Below are 19733 nucleotides of genomic sequence, written 5' to 3' on the forward strand. Positions count from 1 at the left end.
GGCTACTGTAAATCACACTGGACCATGCCGGCTTCGGAAACGCGTTTGGATATTGTCCTCACTCGCTGGAAACCACTCAAGGTCTTAAGCACAAAAACGTCCGCGTCAGATGTACGCTTTTACAAGACCCTTCTGACTAGCGTGTGGTGAATGGACTGGTTTCCAACTACTCAGAACACAGTAACTGGGAAGAGCGAGCCCATCAGCAGTTCCCCGAATCAGAGAAGCGTGGGTCAATTAAGGATGTGATGGCTGGAGCTCCATATGACTGCGGTTCGAATTTCTGTAGCTGAAGGGAGACGCCAAGTACTAAAACCCAGGTCCCCGTAGAGGTCACCCTACAAAGTCGGGGCCCAACCGTATCCCAGTTTTCTTGCCGGCCCAGGCTCTCCCCACCGCCGCCCAGTGCAGACTCTAGAAAGGTCCTCGAGAGATGCATACCCCGGTGGCCTAGAAAGCCCACATCAGGTCGGTCGGCCAGAGCCGCTGGGCTGACGGCCGGATGATGGCGGCACCGGGGACTCTTAAGTGCAACCCCACCTTCCCTACCTACCCTTGCGCCTCACCCGCAGCGGGAACCGCTCCGTTCACTTCCGCCGCTACCTCCACCACGCCGAAGCCGGCGTACGGGGGCGGGATCTCTCAGGGCCCGCTGAGAATGCTGGGAGCGAGGCCCGGAAGCGGAACTTAAAGGCTCTTCCGTCGTACCCCCCCCCCCCCCCCGGGTTCCCAGAGTCCTCCGCGACAGCCAGTATGGAGGCCGGGAGGACTGCAGTGCTTCGCGTGAAGCGGAAGCGTAGCGCAGAGGCTGTCGAAGCTCTTGTCCTCTCTTGTAAGCGCCTGCGGAGGGGCGGCGTCGAGTCGGTAGCCCAAAAGACACCTCCAGAGGATGTGGAGAGAGGGCCAGAGAATAACGTCTTCCAGTTGGTGGCCACCGTGCGCTCCCAGGTATTGGGCGGGATGGAGCCGATGTCTGAAGGGGATCTTAGGGCGCAAATGGGGGGAAATTGTATCCCTGACCCCTTGACGAGCCGCCTGCTTACCCCGGCTGCTCTTCCCTACCACCTCCCAGGAGGAGCCAGTCCAGGAGCTCGTTCGAGCCGCCCTGCGCCCTTCCCGGGGCAGCCAGCAGCGTATCCGCCGAGAACTCCGCGCTTCGGCTCGGGAGATCCGACAGGAGGGCCGCTACAGGGTGATTTCTAGCCGCCGATCCTCAGGAATTCCGTCGGGTAGCCTAGAGTCCGAAGACGTGCCGGGAAACCCAGAAGCCACCGAGGACGGAAGCTTCCAGCTGTTCGACCTAGTCCACGAGGAAGGAGACCCAGAGACCGCCGCCGCCGCCGCCGCAGTCTCCTCCAAAGTGAGTAGCCGCTGGGAGCAGAGCGCTGGCCTTCCCGCGGACAGATAGTGCCAGGGTCTGGGCACTTAGCATACAGTCAAGAGGAGGCACACAGCTTCGCCTTACTGATGAATGAATGATCTATCAGCCGAGATAACCTCCTTTTACAGATTAAGTTATTCATTCAACAGTATTTACTGAGTGCCCACTATGTGTCAGGCATTGTTCTTAGGTTCTGTGGATATAGCTTTGAGGACTTAACGTTCAGGTAGAGGAGAGAAACAGAAAGCAAATTTAATAAGGGCTGTACAGGGAAGGGGGGGCAGGACAAGATTGGTTCCATTACAGAGAGGGTCTCAGAAAATGACATTTCAGTGAGGACTTGGAGGAGGTGAATGGCAAAGTACTGTGGATATGTGAAGAAAAGGCAGTTTGGTGTTTTCAAGACCCGTGTGCCTGGAGCTCAGTGAACTCTGGGAGAATAATAAGGAATTTGGGAAAGGATTCCTGTTAGACCCTGAAGATACTTTTAATTTTTGTTCATTTTTGAGAGAGAGCGGGAGCAGGGGAGGGGCAGAGAGAGAGAGGGAGACACAGAAACCAAAGCAGGTTCCATCCAGGCTCTGAGGTGTCAGCATAGAACTTTATGTGGGGCTCAAACCCACGAACCCCGAGATCACGACCTAAGCTGATATCAAGAGTTGGACACTTAACTGACTGAGCCACCCAGATACCCCGACCCTGAAGGTACTTTTTTTTATTATTTTTTTTAATGTTTATTTAATTTTGAGAGAGACAGAGACAAAGTGTGAGCGGGGGTGGGGTTGAGAGAGAGGGAGACACAGGATCCAAAGCAGGCTCCAAGCTGCTACCACAGAGCCCGACGCGGGGCTCAAACTCACAAACCGTGAGATCATGACCTGAGCCGAAGTTGGTCGCTTAATCGACTGAGCCACCCAGGCGCCCCTTGAAGATGCTTTCAGGGACACAGTGCCTTCACCCTTAGCTGGGTAATTACTGGAGGGTTTTGAGCAATATAAAGATAAAACAGATGGAAAATCTCATCAGAGGAAGGTTAAAGGACTAGTTCTCCCTAGCGAATCAAGTTTGAGGTAGATTTAAGTCTAGAATGCAAGTCTCTTCACATTTAATCCAGTGGTCTTTCCATTGTTAGATTTACTAAATTTGTTTTGTACTTCAGTTCCAAAAAACAAAGGCTACCTGTATTCAGACTATAGAAATAGAAAACTCTCAAACTAAAAGGTTCACCCCCCACTGATTTAACAAAAAAAACTTGGGGCGCCTGGGTGGCCCAGTTGGTTAAGCCTCTCACTTTGGCTCAGGTCATGATCTCATGGTTCGTGAGTTTGATACCCACATCAGGCTCTCAGCTGTCAGCATAGAACCTGCTTCAGATCCTCTGTCCCCCTTGCTCTCTGTCCCTCCCCTGCTTGCACTCTCTTTCTGTCTCTCTCAAAATAAACTTAAAAAAAACTTAATAAACTTCACTCTTCACTCCTTTTAAAAGTTAAAGTTTAAAAACTGAAATTTTAGTAACAAATATGTCAAGCAAAAAATATTTCATCATGATGCTGGTATACTTGGATAACAATTTGTGCATGATGATGACAGCCACATCTTTTACCAAAACTAATTGAAAACTGATTTATGAGTTATAAGTCAAATAGCTTAAAAAGTAAACCAACGTTTGGTGGAATTGAATCAACCAAAGAGCTCATTCAATTTTAAAAGAAAAACTAGTATATAAGCTGATGAAGGATGTGAACACACACTTCCCGACAATGCAATAAAAACTAAACACATGAAAAATGTTTGCATATCAGAGAGCGGGACATCCGGCTTGCCAGTGGGCATCTTCAGTCTCCATGTGAAGAAAGCAATTTAAAAATGGGTGACGTTGAGAAAGGCAAGATTTTTGTCCAAAAGAATGCCCCGTGCCATACTGTCGAAACGAGAGGCAAGGCAAACACAAGACTGAGCCAGATCTCCATGGTCCAGTGTGTGCAAGATAGGTCAGGCCCCTGGATTTTCTTACACAGATGCCAACAAGAACAAAGAACCCCTGGGGAGAGGTGACACTGATAGAGTATTTAGATAATCCCAGAAAGTACATCCCTGGAACAAAAATGATCTTCACTGACATTAAGAAGACAGAGAAAAGGACAGACTTGATAGCTTATCTCAAAAAAAGAGCTACTAAGGAGTAGTAATTGGCCACCGCCTTATTTATTACAAAACAAAAATGTCTCATGTCTTTTTTTATATGTACCATAAATATTTTTTTTAATGTTTATTTATTTGGAGAGAGGGGAGGAGTGCAAATGGGGGAGGGGCAGAGAGAAAGGGAGAAAGAATCCAAGGAGGCTCTGTGCTGTGAGTATAGAGTCCAACAGGGGGCTCAGTCTCACAGACCAAGAGATCATGACCTGAGCCAAAATCCAGACGCTTAACCGCCCCTCAGGATTGTCTTTTAAACAGCTATTCAAAAACACAGCTGTAGAATTAATCACAGGTTTAAAAAAATGCTTGTCCATAGTAATTATCTTTTTAAAAATGGATTTAAACTGAAATCAAACTTGGGGTTTTATGTCTACTAGACTAGCAGGGGAAAGATTGATAGCACTGCTGGCAAGGTACACAATTGTAGTGCTTACAATTGATGCAAGGCTTTTGGAAAACAGCATGACTTTATCAGCAATCCTAAAAATAGCTTGGGACTTATTTTAAAACTACTTCAATTTATTTTTTTATTTTTATTTTTTTTTAATGTTTATTTTTGAAGGAGAGAGAGAGACAGAGTGTGAATGCAGGAGGGGCAGAGAGAGAGAGACAATCTGAAGCAGGCTCCAAGCTCTGAGCTGTCAGCACAGAGCCCAGCACGGGGCTCGAACTCACAAACCGCGAGATCATGACCTGAGCCAAAGTCAGACACTCAACCGACTGAGCCACCCAGGTGCCCCTATTTTTATTTTTTTAATGTTTTTATTTTTGAGAAAGTGTGCATGCATGTACATGTGTGCAAGTCAGGGAGGGGCAGAGAAAGAAGGAGACAGAGAATCCAGAGCACTGTCAGAGCAAAGCCTGATGTGGGGCTTGAACCCATGAACTGTGACATGACCTGAACCGAAGTCAGAGACTCAACTGACTGAGCCACCCAGGCACCCCTACCTAAATTTATTTTATTGTTGGGATTCTAAAGCCATCCAAACATATAAAGAAATTTAACAAAAGTAGTGACAGTATTTTTTGCCACATTACATTTCTCATTAATTTGACACCACTTAAATTTTAAGCAAATAAAGTACTATTTAATAGGAAATCTTAAAAAGTAAAAAAGTTCTGGGGCATCTGGGTGGCTCAGTTGGTAGAGCCTCTGATTCTTGATTTTTGGCTCAGGTCATGGTTTCAGGGTCATGTGATCAAACCGAAGCGCCCAGGTCAGGCCCTGCGCTAAACATGGAGACTGCTTAATATTCTCTTGTTCTCTCTCTCTGCTCCTCTCCCCCCTCTCTTGAGTTCTCTAAAAAAATAAAAAATAAAAACTGTATATATTTTTTATACACTGTATATTTTTCTTTTCTTTTTTTTTTTTTTTAATGTTTATTTATTTTTGAGACAGAGCATGAACAGGGGAGGGCCAGAGAGAGAGGGAGACACAGAATCTGAAACAGGCTCCAGGCTCTGAGCTGTCAGCACAGAGCCCAACGTGGGGCTTGAACTCACAGACCGCGAGATCATGACCTGAGCCGAAGTCGGACGCTTAACCGGCTGAGCCACCCAGGCACCCCTATATATATTTTTTAAAGTGAAAAAGTTCAGTTCATTTTATCTAGTAATCTCAACCCCAGGATTTATCCTAGGGAAATAATTCAGAAGCAAACCGCTATGGTCTTAACAAAAGCTACTGTTGGTTTACTAAGTAATTACTGTGCATTAAGTACTATGCTAAGTCCTTGTTGTGTTTTCTTTTAATTTAACTCCTTTAATCTTCATGCAAACCCTATGAGGTAGGTGTTTTATCCCCATTTTTCACATGCAGGAAACACATTCATTGCAGCATTGTAAATATAGGCTAAAAACTGACAAATTGACATACACAACTGCCTGCACCATTAAAGTGATCACCATGAAGACTGGCAAGATAGTATGTATGTTTATACCAGCATACACATAGACTAAAGAATAATTTTTCTTTTATAAAAATGATAGATGTTCCTTATAGAAATTTTGAAAAAATGTAGGAGGGGTGCCTGGGTGGCTCAGTTGGTTAAACGACTAACTTCAGCTCAGGTCATGATCTCACGGTTCCTGGGTTTAAGACCCACAGCAGGCTCTGTGCTGACTGCTCAGAGCCTGGAGCCTGCTTCGGATTCTGTGTCTCCTCCCTCTGTACCTCCCTGTCTTGTGCTCTCTGTCTCTCTCAAAAATAGACAAACATTTGAAAACAAAAGAAATTTTTTTTTTTTAAAGAAAAAATACAGGAAAGTAAAAAGGGGAAAAAATCACCTATTTTACCCCCATCACAAAGGTAATTGGAGTAAAATCAGTTTATTGTCTTCAGAGTATAAAATCAGCTTATTGTCTTCAGAGTATGGCATTTTTCTGTTTGCTAGTCTTTGTAAATATTTTAATGGCTGCATGATTTGCTGGACTAAGGGTGGGGGGCTTATAAATGGGAGCCAGAACTTTGCTTGTGAACAGTTTTGAGGTTGGTCAACAGCCTGCACAAAAAGTGACATGTCTGGTCTCCCTTTATCTGCCTTAGCTATGCAACATTCCTCCCAATATGGTATCTGGTTTGAGCTACACAGCCTCCTCCGATGAACCCTTTGAGAGGGGTCATTTGTAGCATGCCCCCCTGGGTTTGCAAATTGACCTATGCTACTCCGGATGACACAGCCTGTTGCCCTGGAGTACCTCTTCCCTGGGCCAGTTCTATTCTGGGGCAATCTATCCTGAGCTATTCTTTCTAGCAGTAGGATTATAGGGGAGTTCACTCCTGGTTTGTGATTAAAAGTGGGAGGGACATCATTAGGGCACCTGGGTGGCTCAGTCACTTAAGCGTCTGACTTTGGCTCAGGTCATGATCTCACAGTTCATGAGTTTGTGCCCCACATCAGGCTCTCTGCTGTCAATGCAGAGCCCGCTTCAGATCCACTGTCTCCCTCTCTCTCTCTCTCTGTCCATCCCCTGCCTCACACACACACTTTCTCTAAAGTAAACATTTAAAAAAGAAACTTAAAAAATATTTATTGAAAAAAAAAGTGGGACATCATTGTGGGCAAGCCAGGTGGTGGTAGTCATGAGTCCAGGAATCGCCTTTAGACCCCTGTAGGAGGCCACACAAAATGCAGATCCCTAAGGGGAGAACATCATACTGAAGGAGCTTAGAAGACGTGGGGACAAGACCAGCCAGCTCTGCTGGCCCTCTTCTCAGGCCCATCTTTCCATGTGCTCTCTTCTGTCAGCCAAGCACAAAAGGACAGGAGCCTATAAGTGTCTATTTCAAAAGAAAAACTACACATTAGGTTTTTAGAGATAATTGAGTTTTTAATTTCATTGCTAATTAAGAAACTAGTAGGACATGGGAATAAGAATCTTGAATTTAACATAGACAACTATAGAGAGGCTTCTTTCACTCAAATCTTAGATTCCTCCTTTTGGAACATCGATGGTTTAGATCATGTATGTATTATCTCTTGATTTCTTTATAGATCTCTGACCCAGATGTGATCCTCTGCAATTCTATAGAGTTGATCCGTGAGCGGTTGGCTGTATCTGAGGATGGACCAAGAATTGGGCACCAGGAGGAACAGAAGGATGACTATGTATATGACATTTACTACTTGGAGATGGCCACTCCAGGATGGATTGAGAACATCCTCTCCGTGCAGCCCTATAGCCAGGAGTGGGAGCTGGTAAGGGGACCCATGAGGATGAGGGGCATGAGGTAGCCTAAGCAATTCTCTGGTCAGGATGCTTTGCATCCACTGGGTTCAAGGTTGTTCTTACCTCTTCTTGTTCTTGCTTAAATGGAAACATTTATTCTAAATGCTTCCTGGGAACCTGGGTTTAGTGCAAGAAATTTTGGGAACGACGGTCTACATTGATAATGTTTGCTCTTAATACATCTTTTATAAGGTTTGCAGTATCATTTTTAACATTTATACCATCCACCCTTGGGGAAAAACATGGGGACTTAAAGAGAAAATAAACCAGAAATTCTTAAACATGAATGGTAATAAAAGCTTTTTTTTAAATTATATCTTAAAAGGGGGGGATCCTTGGATTAAGAAAGCTAACATCCTGGGGCACCTGGGCAGCTCAGTCAGCAGTTAAGCGTCCGACTTTGGCTCAGGTCATGATCTCACAGTTTGTGGGTTCGAGCCCTACATCAGGCTCTGTGCTGACAACTCAGAGTCTGGAGCCTGCTTCAGATTCTATTTCTCTCTCTCTCTGTCTCTCTCTCTCTCCCTCTCTCTCCCCTCCTCCTCCTCCTCCTCCTCCTCCTCTTCCTCCTCTTCCTCCTTTTCCTCCTCTTCCTCCTCTTCCTCCTCCTCCTCCTCCTCCTCCTCCTCCTCCTCCTCCCCCTCCTCCTCCTCCTCCCCTGCTCACTCTCTGTCTCTCGGTCTTTCAAAAATAAATAAATGTTAAAAAAAAAAAATTCTTTTTTTAAAAAGAAGAAGAAAACTAACATCCTGACATCTTTATTTATTTTTCTTAGTGAGCTCTACATCCATCGTGGGGCTCACACTCATGACCCCAAGATCAGGAGTCACATGCTCTGCTGATTGAGCCAGCCAGACGCCCCTTGACATCATTATTCTGTTTTGTTTTTTCTTAAGTTTGTTTACTTTGAGAGAGAGATAGAGGGCGTGCCCCTGCACATGAGCAGGGGAGGGCAGAGAGAGAATCCCACACAGGCTCCTTACCGTCAACACAGAGCCTGCCATGGGGCTTGATCTCATGAACTGCAGGATCTTGACCTGAACCAAAATCAAGAGTCAGTCTCTTAACTGAGCCACCCAGGTGCTCCTGACATCCTTATTATTTTTTTCCACCAGCAGGGGAGGGGCAGAAAGGGTGGGGACAGAGGATTCAAAGCAGGCTCTGCACTGACAGTATCAAGCCCATGAGATCATGGCACCATGAGATCATGACCTGAGCTAAAGTTGGATACTCAACCAAGCCACCCAGGCATTTCAACTCTTTTGTTGATATTGTTTGTTTATTTTGAGAGAGTGAGAATGTGCAAGCAGGGGAGAGGCAGAGAGAGAATCCCAAGAAAGCTCCATACTCAGTACAGTGCCTGATGTAGGTAGGGCTTGATCTCACAACCATGAGATCATGACCTGAGCCAATATCAAGAGTCGGACACATAACCAACTGAGCCATTCAGGCACTCCAGACATCATTATTCTTAAATTCTAAAATGGTGAAAGGCGTATTTATCCCATACCTACACTGCAACCATAGTCTCACAGTCACGAACCCACCCTGGACCATTGCATAGTCCCTCTTCCTGCCCTTACACTCAAGTTTTGGTTCTGATTTTTGGCATCACCCATAATCCATTTAATCCCTCTCCCACCTGGCTATCCTAAAGTTTGAAGATCACTGCCATCACCTGCTCAGAGCTGTCTCTCCTCCCCAGCCTGGTGTGTTCCCTTCTGGTGGAGTTCATCCTATCAGGATTGTAATGCCTGGAGCTGGACTCTGAGTGGGGAATAGGGCTGTTGTCACTATCTTGTAGCCTAAGGTTACTATAGCCTCTTGTGCAGCAGATTCAAAGCAGCTCCTAGGCTGCCTCATTTTCACACAGCACTCTTAATTTTTTTAATGTTTTGTTTTTTTTTTCATTTATTTTTGAGACAGAGACAGAGCATGAGCAGGGGAGGGGCAGAGAGAGAGGGAGACATAGAATCTGAAGCAGGCTCCAGGCTCTGAGCTGTCAGCACAAAGCCCGACACGGGGCTCGAACTCACCGTAAGATCATGACCTGAAGTTGGACGCTTAACTAAGTCACCCAGGCGCCCCTTTCACACAGTGCTCTTAAATGATCTCTCCAAGTTGGTCTGCTAATAGCTTCCCCCCTACAACCTTAGAGGTTTTGATTTATACTCATGATTGTGTTGAGATGTGCAGGTGAATGATGACCAGCAACCAGAAGACATTTATGAAGATGATGATGATGAGAATAGTGAGAGTAACTGGCGCAATGAGTACCCAGAGGAGGAGAACAGTGATGGAGATGAAGATTCCAGAGGTACATGGGTGGCAGTGTTGGATGGGAAGGGACTGGTGGCATCTAAGACTGAGGTGTGAGCACGGTTCACTTACATCTTAACTGGCTTTCCTTCTCTACCATTCCCAGCAGCTCACCCACAAGGCATTGGAGCTCTAAGAACCCCAAAGATCAGTGTTTCCAGGGGGCCTACTGGGGTTTTAATGTCAGTCAGGGCTGGGTTTGAACCCTTGGTTCTTTCATGGCCTGTCTGTGGGTCTTGGGGACATAGTTAATGGCTCACTGAGCCTCATCCTGTCTCCAGAACAGTATTGCACTAACTTTAGTGATTGGGATTAAGGGAAACACCTATCTCAGTGTCTCTTCTCTCGCTCAGTCAGGAAAGTATTGGAGAGGTTTGCCAGTAGGAGCAGAGCTAGGATTTTGACAAGTTAGTTATATAACTTCTCAAAGAAGTTGCTGTGTTTATACCATTTTGAGGAAGCTGCAACACAGGCATGGTACCCTGGGGAAGGAAGAAGGAGAGATACTCTGATGATAAAGTTCCTTCAGTGATTATGTTCTTTGTGCCAACAAAAAGAACTTCTTGGTCTCTGTTAATGGAGGAACAATTAAACTATGGAATATTCTTTTGGGGAAGTGTCTGTGATATGTTGAAAGGGGCAGACATGAAACTATATTTACAGTATGACTACAACTATTATAACAACAACAACAAAAAAATCCTATACTTAGGGGGAGAAATGAAAAAATATTCCAGTGTTGAGGGACTTGGTTTAAGTGGTAGAGAAATAGGATTGCCTTTTTTTTTGTTTGTTTATTTTTGAGAGAGAGAGCACAAGCAGGGCAGGGGAACGGGACAGAGAAACCAAAGGGGCTCGAATTCACAAACCGTGAGATCATGAACTGAGCCGAAGTAGGATGCTCAACTGACTAAACCACCCAGGTGCTCTCCCCTGCTTTTTTAAATTCAAAATTCTCTTCACTAAGCAAGTATTTTAGAATAGAGAACAAAAAACCCAGACCTTCTTGAGATGGTAAAGGGTTGTCGTGGCCACCTAGAAACTCAAACAGCCCATTTCTTTGATCATTCTAGGCTCTGATGAATACGACAGCTTCAGTGAAGAGGAAAGAGGCAACAGCAGACCACAGATGTGGAGCAAATACCCTTTGGATGTGCAGAAGGAGTTTGGCTATGATAGTCCCCATGACCTGGATTCAGACTGATGATCCCATGAGATTCTATCACAGGCCCTTGAGGGCTCTAACTGCAGCTTCAGCCACCCTAGTAACATCCTTGGGTTTCTTAGCTTAACAAGTAGAAGGGAAAACCCATGTCCAACAGCACCCTCCTACCAGTGAAAACCTGTGCTAAAGGAGTGTGTCTTTTTCAGTAACAGTAGGGCCCCTTTGCCTTAATCAAAAGTGACTCTATAGTCTGGGGGGAAAAAATGCTGTAAAAATGATGCTTCCTGGCCTGGGGATTTTCCCATTCTACTCCTACACTAAGGCCAGTAAGTGGAGGAGAGCCTCCTGTTTCCTCAACACTAAGATTTAGCTTTCTCATACCACCCGGCCACCTGCCTCCAGTAAAAGCCTTTCTTTTGATGGAATCTAGAAGGGCTATAGTTGGTCCCTTATAGCAGCAAAGACTGGATAGTTGTGGCCATAGAGATGGAAGTAGAATCTGCTTGAGCTATGAGAGGTTTTAAGTTAACAGCTGTCTCTACCACCCTGTTTCCTGACTCTGATAATGGTTGTAAAGACTGCTGTCTTCCTTTGGCAGTGGTGCCAGAAAGAACAGGATATGTATGAATGTGATACTCTTATGTTTAATAAAAACTAACTTTAAAAATGGGAGCAAGTCATTCCTTGAAAACCTTTTAGTTTTTATTTTTTTAGAGAGTGAGTAGGGGAGGAACAGAGGAAGAGAGAGAAACTTAAGCAGACTCCACAATCAGCGCAGAGCCCAATGCGGGCTTGATCCCACAACCCTAGGATCATGATCTTAGCCAAAATCAAAAGTTGGATGCTCAATGGACTGAGCCACCCAGACACTCCTCAAAAACCTTTTTTTTTAATATTTTTTAAATTTTTATTTATTTTTGAGAGAGAGAGACATAGGGTGAGTGGAGGATGGCCAGAGAGAGGGGGACACACAGAATCCAAAGCAGGCTCCAGGCTGCAAGCTGTCATCACAGAGCCAGACGCAGGGCTGGAACTCACTAACGATGAGATTATGACCTAAACTGAAGTCAGATGCTTGACCAACTGAGCCACCCAGCTGTCCCTCCTCAAAAACCTTTTAAATCTGAATGGCTTTACACGTTTTCCCACTGTACCTCCTATCTCCTATCCCCACCCTCGACCAAAAATGGGCAGGGGGGAGTGGTTAGTGAGACAGCTTTCAGGATTGACCTTAGACACTAAGGACTTCAGGCAAGTGAGGAAAAGAAAAGCATATCCTGAACTTAGCTTTCCAATGAGAAATGTTAACTATGCACAGTACTCACTAAAAAGTGATTAACGGAACTTGGACTCCCTATTAGCAAACTCTGTCCCTACTTCATTCCATACCACACATCTTTGCTCTGAGTTGGCATTTATTCTTCTAAGAGAACACTGTCCCATAGAACTTCATGCACAATAATTATGTTCTATATCTGTACTGTACAATAGTAGCCACTAGCCATATGTGGCTCAGCTCTTAAAGTTTATGATTAGTGCAACTGAGGAATCAATATTTTTAAATTTAATTAGCTATATGTGCCTAATAGTTAACTGTACCGGATAGTACAGGTCTAGGAAAATAATACACAGAAATTTTGATTCAAAATGTGCCTTCTTGCCCTGTGGCACGAACACCCATCACATGGAAAGATGAGTTGCACAGGGATGTCTTCTACCCACATCTTTTATAATTTCTTAAGTATCTCTCTTTTTCTAACCTGCCTCCACCCATTCTTTCACTTTATGTTCATTTTGTAGGTCTTTCCTATATTCCTAGAGTTATGTTAAACCTGCCAAAGTGATTAAATTCCATATGTACTCTTGTGGCTACAAAACCAACAAAATGTTAGTTTACCATCCTAACTATCCACAAAGGTACAATTCAGTGCTGTAAGTAACAGGCAGCAATTTACATGTGTAATACTAGTCATCTTAGTCTCCTGTAGGCATAGAAACAAAGGCTTAAAAACTACTCAGTGCCATTATAATGTGCTCACTGCTGTTTCTATACTCATTAAGGTTTGCCAACATTAAAGGGCTGACAACCTCACATACTGTGCCTACTGCAAAAGGGATTAGCACACCAGGAGAAGGATTGAAGGAGATGAACAACAAAGACCTTGCAGAAATTTAATTCCACCACAAAGCTTGAGTGCTGTAGGGAGTCTCTGGCTTCCCTCCCACAGATGGGTTCTTGGGTGAAGTCTGTATCCAGCACAGAGGGGAAAAATGCAGGTGCCATCCAGTAATGAGAGGGGGATGACATGGCTCACTAAGCTTGTATGGGGTCACTTAGGGTGTGAGGCCCATGCTTCCCCCAGGAGCCAGTGGGGGGCAGCAAGTTCTTGGGACTAGCTGGTCATTTACTTCAGTGGAGAAAGCTAAAACCTTGGTCAGGGATCCTCAAGACAAGCACAAACCACTTCAATGATTAGCTCCAGAGGATCCCTGGGAAAAGTGCCATCTTGCCTCAGACAGGAGTCAAGTTTACACAGTCTAGGCAAGTCAGCCTTTGCACAGACTCCCTATTGCCCCAACCCATGACAGTAGGAATGTCCTCTCATTTTCTCATCCATGCATGCCCTGAACCGAAGACAGCTGTGCTCATGCTCCCCTGATTGTCTTTATTGAGCAAGTATGACCAAGGCCATTCCCCTGACTGCGACTGGGGCCATTTGGTGGAAAAGAATGATCAGGAAGGGAGATTGCCTCATTCTTGTCTTTACAATTGACCAATTCTAAAACCAAAGGATAAGAAGTCCAGGCAGGGGATGAGCCAAGTCTGCAGGTTCCTCTGGACCCAGGATGACAGTGTCTGGACACATCACAGGGCAGATGTACAGTCCACCGCAACCATGGCTGTCCATGAGGGAACGAACATCCATTAGGCCAAATCTGCTCTGGCCTGACCTGGATGCTAAAGCACAGCCTGAGCACCAGAATTAGTTGCTTCCAATCACGCAGTCTGCTGAGGAGCCAGATCTGAGGATGAAGCAGCTTTTTCCCCCCTAAGTCTTCACTATCTCCACAGGGAGAAAATAGAGGTCCACACAAGTACCAAGCTCTTCCTGAGACTGCAGGCCCACCAAACCTCCAGCAAGCGGAGGCAGACAGGACAGGTATGCACTATCCCGATGATCCACACCAAGACAGCTCGGAGTGTAAACAGAGCCCAGTGTTGGGGATAGAAGAGGAGCATGCAGCATGATGTGAGGTTTTCAGAAAAGGGAAATGACCACTTCTAGCACCAAGGTGGGCTTGTGTGGGTCTGCACAGCATCCCTCACACTGGCCCTTACAGAAAGAAACAAGCTATTTGGTGGCTTGGGTCCATGAGATGGTCTCTAAGCCATTGACAGCTGAGAGAATTCAGGTAATCCACTTGAATTCTAGAACAGTTCATGTCCTCTTAACGTTCATACCAGAAACCCAGAAATTTACCTTCTATCATCTAGAACAAAGACCTAAGGTCTCAAGTAAAATAAAGGATTATCCTTCAAAATAGCAGTATTACCAGACTTCTGACTCATGAATTTGTTCATTTGTCCTTGCTGATTTGAGCCAGGTGCTTGTAATCTGTGACCTATTGACTAACGTGTAATTGATACATGAGTTTAAAAAAATCTTTAAAGTTCACCTTTGCAGCTAAGACTCAACAGAAGAATGTGCTAAAACCAAAAAATCTGTGGTCTGAGTCTGATCCACCACCACACAGAGACACCTCTAAGGGCAGAGGGACTCAGTTTGGAGTAACTTTGAATTTTTAAACACAATCAGTCTATGGCATTCGGTAGATGAATGAACACCAATGCTTTGCTAGAACTGGGGTTCTGGATTAAATAATATCAATAAATAATGGAATACAGCCGTCTTTCCAGGGAAAGATTTTGAGTCACAGGAAGAAATGATAGCATTTTAGGCCTCTACAGTCAGATGCTTGGACCTGGTCAGAGGAAAACTTGCCATAAAGCAGCCCCTTTTGTAGAGACTTCTGATTCAAACCTCAAATATCAAATTCAGAACCACCAGCCACAGCTATTAACCTAGCACTTCCTTTTCCCCAGTGCAACTTGCCAAGTGTTTGGTAAGCTGTACCTACTCACCAGAAACAAAACGAAACAACTATTCCCCTGACCCCAAGCCCTCCCACCACCACTTTCTATACAGTTCCCACCTTCAGGCTGGCCTCAGACCCTGAGTCTGCTCCCAATGAGAGTGACCACCAAAGCAGGCCATTGGCCCTGAGCCCCCTTACATAATGTGGCCCACAGGATCCTTTAGAACAAGAGAGTTGGGCCTGTACAGTCTTGTCATCTGGACTTTGGTGGCTGTGGCTGGTCTTCCAGGCCTCAAGGGACATCACCTCTGGCCTCTAGTCAGTTTTCCTTTCAGCCTTTTTCTCTTCAGCTACATCAAGCTCGGTCAGGACACAAAAGCAAAGCTGCTGGGTGACTTTGGTGATAGCAGCTAAATGAAAATAGAGAACAGAATTCAGCAAACTGATGGTTAGCTACAACCCCAATAAGAACACCACAATGTTGATTAAAGCACATCTATGGCCCCCTCCCACTTGTCCCTTGGGTATCCTGTGCCAGGCTTTGCCTCTTAACCCCATAAGCCTCACTGTCCTCCATTCCATGCCCAACCAGAAAGTGATACATGACTCCCCATCTCCCCACATGGATTGCACTTTCAGGAGGGAGTGTTTTAACCCAAAAATAGGACTCTAAAGTTAGAACTAAAGTGCTCATGTCACTGAGAAGTCACGTGGTCTCCAGTACATCACTAGTGTAGGGGAAGCTTTTAGCCACCACTCCCACCTCTGCACACATCTGTGTGTGCACACGCACATACACACACACACACACACACACACACACACACACACACACAGAGGCAGTGAGTGATGGGCAAAGAAACTTACCCAGGACATTCCGAATAAGTAGTGGCCTCTGGGACTCTGGCAGATAAACACCCACGAAATACACAGGAACCCCGGAGAGGGCAATCCCGATGCCAATGAGGGAATTGATGGTGTCACTGAATAGAGGCACAATCACCAGAAACACAGAGCATGTGCAGAACACGATGGGAAAAAACAGGCTCAGCTGAAATGGAGGGAGGTGAGATACGAGGTAAAGCACTATGCGGGAACAGGGTACAGAGAAGTCACCTACAGGAGATGGCCCACCCCTCTTGTCTGTCCACAGTCACTGACCTTCAAAGGCCGGAGCCGCTCAGGCTCCTTCCAGCGAAGATAGAGCTGTCCAGCAACAGACAGGCCCACGAAGAACCAGTAGCTAAAGCTGAAGTAGTTGATGAGCAGGAAAACATCTTCCACAGTGAGGTAGATGAGTGTCATGGTACACTGGAGGAGGAGGGGATGGGAAGAAGGAGTGGGCATTGTCACTAACAGGCCACCCCAGGAGACTCCAACCACCCAGCAATCAATACGAGATCTGCCGTTCATTGCTGATTTAGCTTACCAGACTACCTCCAGTTCTTTTCAGTGACCCCTTGGCATCAGATAGGTCAATTCTCTGCATTAACCTTCAAGGTGGCATCTCTCCCTCTTCTGTTGGCTCTTCCTATACACAATGCCTCCCTTCTTTTTTGCAAGCACTTCAATAAGAAGCCAGACTCCTTTCCCCTTCTGATGGCAGATATTTAGGCCCTCCTCACTTTGATGCATCAACCTCAACATGAAACACACTGCCCTCTGGAGACCATCACTCCTGAGTCCCAACTACCTGGCTTATAAATGGAGGAAATGCCTCCAGAACCAACTCACTGTCCTGGGGTCTTAGAAATGTAGATTGGCAAAATGGATCTATACCCCTGATAAAACAGGTATGACAGAATTTGCCCTCTGGAACAAAAAAGTCCTAGAAGACAGAATCAGGGACTAGAGTCCTGGGAAAGGTCAGATTTACTTAAACTTCAAAAATATGGAGTTTCCCCATTTAATCTTTTCACCTATTATCAACAAAGGATTTAAAACAAAAAGAGCCCATTCTGGGAGAGAAAGGGGACTGTATTGAAAAAAGTGGGGTGAAAGAGGATTCAAAAACAAGATGTCAAATCTCCCCTAAATTTATAAATTCAATGCAATCCCAATAAAAATACTGAGAAGATTTTATGTTATTTTGACAAAATAATGAAGTTCATAAAGAGAAATACAAATGTAATTGCCAGGAAAACTTCAGAGGGTTAGAAAAAACTATAGAAGTATCCTTAGTCCCTGTTTAGATTTCAGAAATTCAGGGCACCTGGGTAGCAGAGTCAGTTGAGCCTCCGACTTCAGCTCAAACCATGATCTCGTGGTTCATGAGTTCGAGCTCCACATTAGGCTCACTGCTGTCAGTTGGGAGCCCACTTCAGATGTTCTGTCCCCTTCTCTCTCTGCCCCTCCCCTACACATTCCCTCTCTCTCTTTCTCTCTCAAAAATAAATAAGCATTAAAAAAAATAGTTTTTAGAAATTCAGTACAAAGCTAAATAATGAAGGTTGGTGTTAATGGAGAAGATAAGTTGAGCTGATGATACTACTTAAGGGGTATGTAATTGTACTTGGTACATATGAAGCACCCTAAAAATTAGCTATTATTTTTATACAAGAATAATTTTAAACTGTGGATAAATGGATTATTTAATAAATGATATTGGTATGGCTGGCTAGCCATTTGAGAAAAAATTAAATGAATTCCCCCCGCTCACTCCATACACTATAAATTCCAGATGAATCCAAAATTTAAAGTGATGAAACCAGAAAATAACTAAATGACAAAAATATATAAATAAATAAACCGTCCACCAAATCTTGGAGTAAGGTTTCTCAAGGCCTTTGTTGGCCTTCATATATATAATACCTTAGTGCAAATGAGAAAATGGCAGTCCTACTTCAGGTCTTTTCTCATTTGTTAGAATACTTTCATAATTTACTGATTTTGTTAGAATAAAATGCTTTACTGCTATCTACTGTATATAAATCTATGATGTCTATAGTATGAATAGAGGCCCCTAGGTAGTTGGTATACAACTGGACTGGCTTTTCTAGATATGCTTTCATTAAATTAAAAAAAAAAAAAAGGAGCTAAAAAGGAGGAGAAGGAGAAGAAAAGAACTACTGACAGAAAAGATAAATTTTACAAATTCATTTTTATATTCTTTTGTACTGTTTCCTTCTCTAATATAATTGTTTTACTTAAAAAAAATTTTAATGTGTTTTTATTTTTGAGAGAGAAAGAGAGAGAGTGTGAGCATGGGAGGGGCAGAGAGAGAGAGAGAGACATGGAATCTGAAGTAGGATCCAGGCTCTGAGCTGTCCGCACAGAGCCCAGTGTGGGGCCCGAACTCACGAACTATGAGATCATGACCTGAGCTGAAGTCGGATGCTCAACCAACTGAGCCACCTAGGTGCTCTGTTTTACTTTTATATTTTTAAAAAAGTTTAAGAAAAGAGAATAAACACTAAGAGGCTTGGAAAATATCTTAACTGACCAAGCCACCCAGGTGCCCTTTGGCTTGGGAAATGTCTTAAGAAGCTGCTATACCTCCCACCCAGTCTTCTCATAATGTCAGCAAGGGACTACAATCCCCACACCCACCCCAGCAGAGCTTACATTGAACAATAAAGCAGGGATGGGTGTAAAACGCTCAATGTGGATCATGGACAGTACATCTGGGAGGTGGCCCTCACGGGAGCCCACGAAGAACAACCTAAAAGGACAAGAAGTGTGTCAGGATGATCCTTTCACTTAGCCATGCAGCCATACTCCTCAGACAAACTAGGCTCAGAGCTCCAGAAAAAAGCAGGAGGCAGTGTCTCAGGAGCATCACATGCTCTCTATGCATGCCCAACCCAACCTACCCTCACCCTCACCCCAACTTTACCCACAGATGTTTCCAACCTCCAACCATGGGTACAGTACTTCAACATTATCCAGGCACGTCCTACCTCACTGTTGGCCATGGACAGCCGCCAGCCCCTCAGCTATAAAACCCACCGATCACCCAATGAATGCCTCACCCTCCCATCACTCACTGGCACTCCAATCCATTCCACCAAGGGTACCTCCACTCTATCACCCCACAAATTTCATACTTAATACAATGGCTGTTTAAAGAAGGGCAGCCAGCTCTCTCTCTCTATCTTCCCCGAGCTCCTGATATATGATAGGACAGGACAAGCCTGGGGCTCAAAGAGACAACCCAGGCTTCCTCTCTGTCCCCAAAGAGCCCTACTGATTGAGAAACAGAGCAGCAGAGAAATGAACCACAGACCAGGGTGTACAGCATCATCATGGAGCACATGGCATTCACCAGGCTTGGGTGGGCTGAGGGAATAAAAAACCTTACAAGAGATAACCATATCTGGGCTGGGAAGAAGAGTTGGAGTTTGCCAGAAGGTGAGTGGGTAGGTGGGAAACAGCATAGGCAAAGGCAAAAGAAGCTTGGAGGAGTGAAAGAGGGTGGCCTCCTTGAAGGTTGGTACTAGAATGCCTGCAGTCCCAGGATAAGGTGTGTGAGGAGACAGCTGGAAAGAACTTGCACACAGGCCATGCTGTGGAGTCTAAACAAACACCGAGAGTCACCTGTGGCTCTGAAGTAAAGGCCTGACAGGATTTGACACAGAGACTCTGGGGGCATCATGGAAGCCAACTAAAGGAGGGAGAGGCTAGGGTATAGGGAGAAGGCCACACAAGAAAGCAATCTGTGACAACTGTCCCAGAAGAGGCCTGAATGAGGGTAGACACCCTGGTTTAGGAGAGAACAAGACATATGTGACAACCTCAACTAAATTTGGTGATACATTACATGTGTGTGTGTGTATATATGTGTGTGCATGCATGTACATGTTTGAGTTGGAAGAAGAGGGTAGACACCAAGGGAAAAATAAA

At 44.9% G+C, this 19733-nt stretch overlaps 3 protein-coding genes and 1 pseudogene across 17 annotated transcripts in view; 2 read left to right on the top strand and 2 right to left on the bottom strand.

Moving 5' to 3' along the window:
* PRMT7 (protein arginine methyltransferase 7) overlaps positions 1 to 701 on the bottom strand; it is a 45867-nt gene extending 45166 nt beyond the window's left edge. For 6 of the 11 annotated variants that reach the window (XM_027076058.2, XM_027076057.2, XM_027076056.2 and 3 more), the window contains exon 1: positions 554 to 681. The gene's annotated coding sequence lies outside the window, so the exon portion shown is untranslated. Of the gene's footprint in view, positions 1 to 553 lie in introns of all 11 variants that reach the window. The other 5 variants (XM_053211306.1, XM_027076052.2, XM_053211305.1 and 2 more) reach the window with 3 other exon arrangements.
* Positions 702 to 713: 12 nt separating this feature from the next.
* Positions 714 to 11460, top strand: SLC7A6OS (solute carrier family 7 member 6 opposite strand). Its single transcript, XM_053211310.1, has 5 exons — positions 714 to 941; positions 1066 to 1360; positions 7075 to 7278; positions 9506 to 9626; positions 10702 to 11460. The coding sequence occupies exons 1-5, from the start codon at positions 754 to 756 to the stop codon at positions 10830 to 10832; spliced, it is 939 nt and encodes a 312-aa protein (XP_053067285.1). The 5' UTR covers positions 714 to 753; the 3' UTR covers positions 10833 to 11460.
* On the top strand, positions 1367 to 3988 carry LOC128313325 (cytochrome c-like; annotated as a pseudogene).
* Positions 11461 to 11473: 13 nt separating the features above from the next.
* Positions 11474 to 19733, bottom strand: part of SLC7A6 (solute carrier family 7 member 6) — a 36616-nt gene continuing 28356 nt past the window's right edge. For all 5 annotated transcript variants that reach the window (XM_027076070.2, XM_015068871.3, XM_015068864.3 and 2 more), the window contains exons 7-10: positions 18456 to 18552; positions 16053 to 16202; positions 15759 to 15942; positions 11474 to 15301 (exon numbers count right to left, since the gene is read on the bottom strand). In XM_027076070.2, the coding sequence (XP_026931871.1) occupies positions 15207 to 15301; positions 15759 to 15942; positions 16053 to 16202; positions 18456 to 18552 (526 nt within the window). In that variant the 3' untranslated portion in view covers positions 11474 to 15206. The remainder of the gene's footprint in view (positions 15302 to 15758; positions 15943 to 16052; positions 16203 to 18455; positions 18553 to 19733) is intronic.

Source organism: Acinonyx jubatus, chromosome E2, assembly GCF_027475565.1.
Source record: "Acinonyx jubatus isolate Ajub_Pintada_27869175 chromosome E2, VMU_Ajub_asm_v1.0, whole genome shotgun sequence".
Taxonomy (NCBI): Eukaryota; Metazoa; Chordata; class Mammalia; order Carnivora; family Felidae; genus Acinonyx; species Acinonyx jubatus.

Coding starts and splice junctions, on each gene's coding strand:
- SLC7A6OS (XM_053211310.1), top strand. CDS start 754: ATGGAGGCCGGGAGGACTGCAGTGCTTCGCGTGAAGCGGAAGCGTAGC. Junction 7,279..9,505: donor ATAGCCAGGAGTGGGAGCTG/GTAAGGGGACCC, acceptor TGAGATGTGCAG/GTGAATGATGACCAGCAACC. Junction 9,627..10,701: donor TGGAGATGAAGATTCCAGAG/GTACATGGGTGG, acceptor TGATCATTCTAG/GCTCTGATGAATACGACAGC.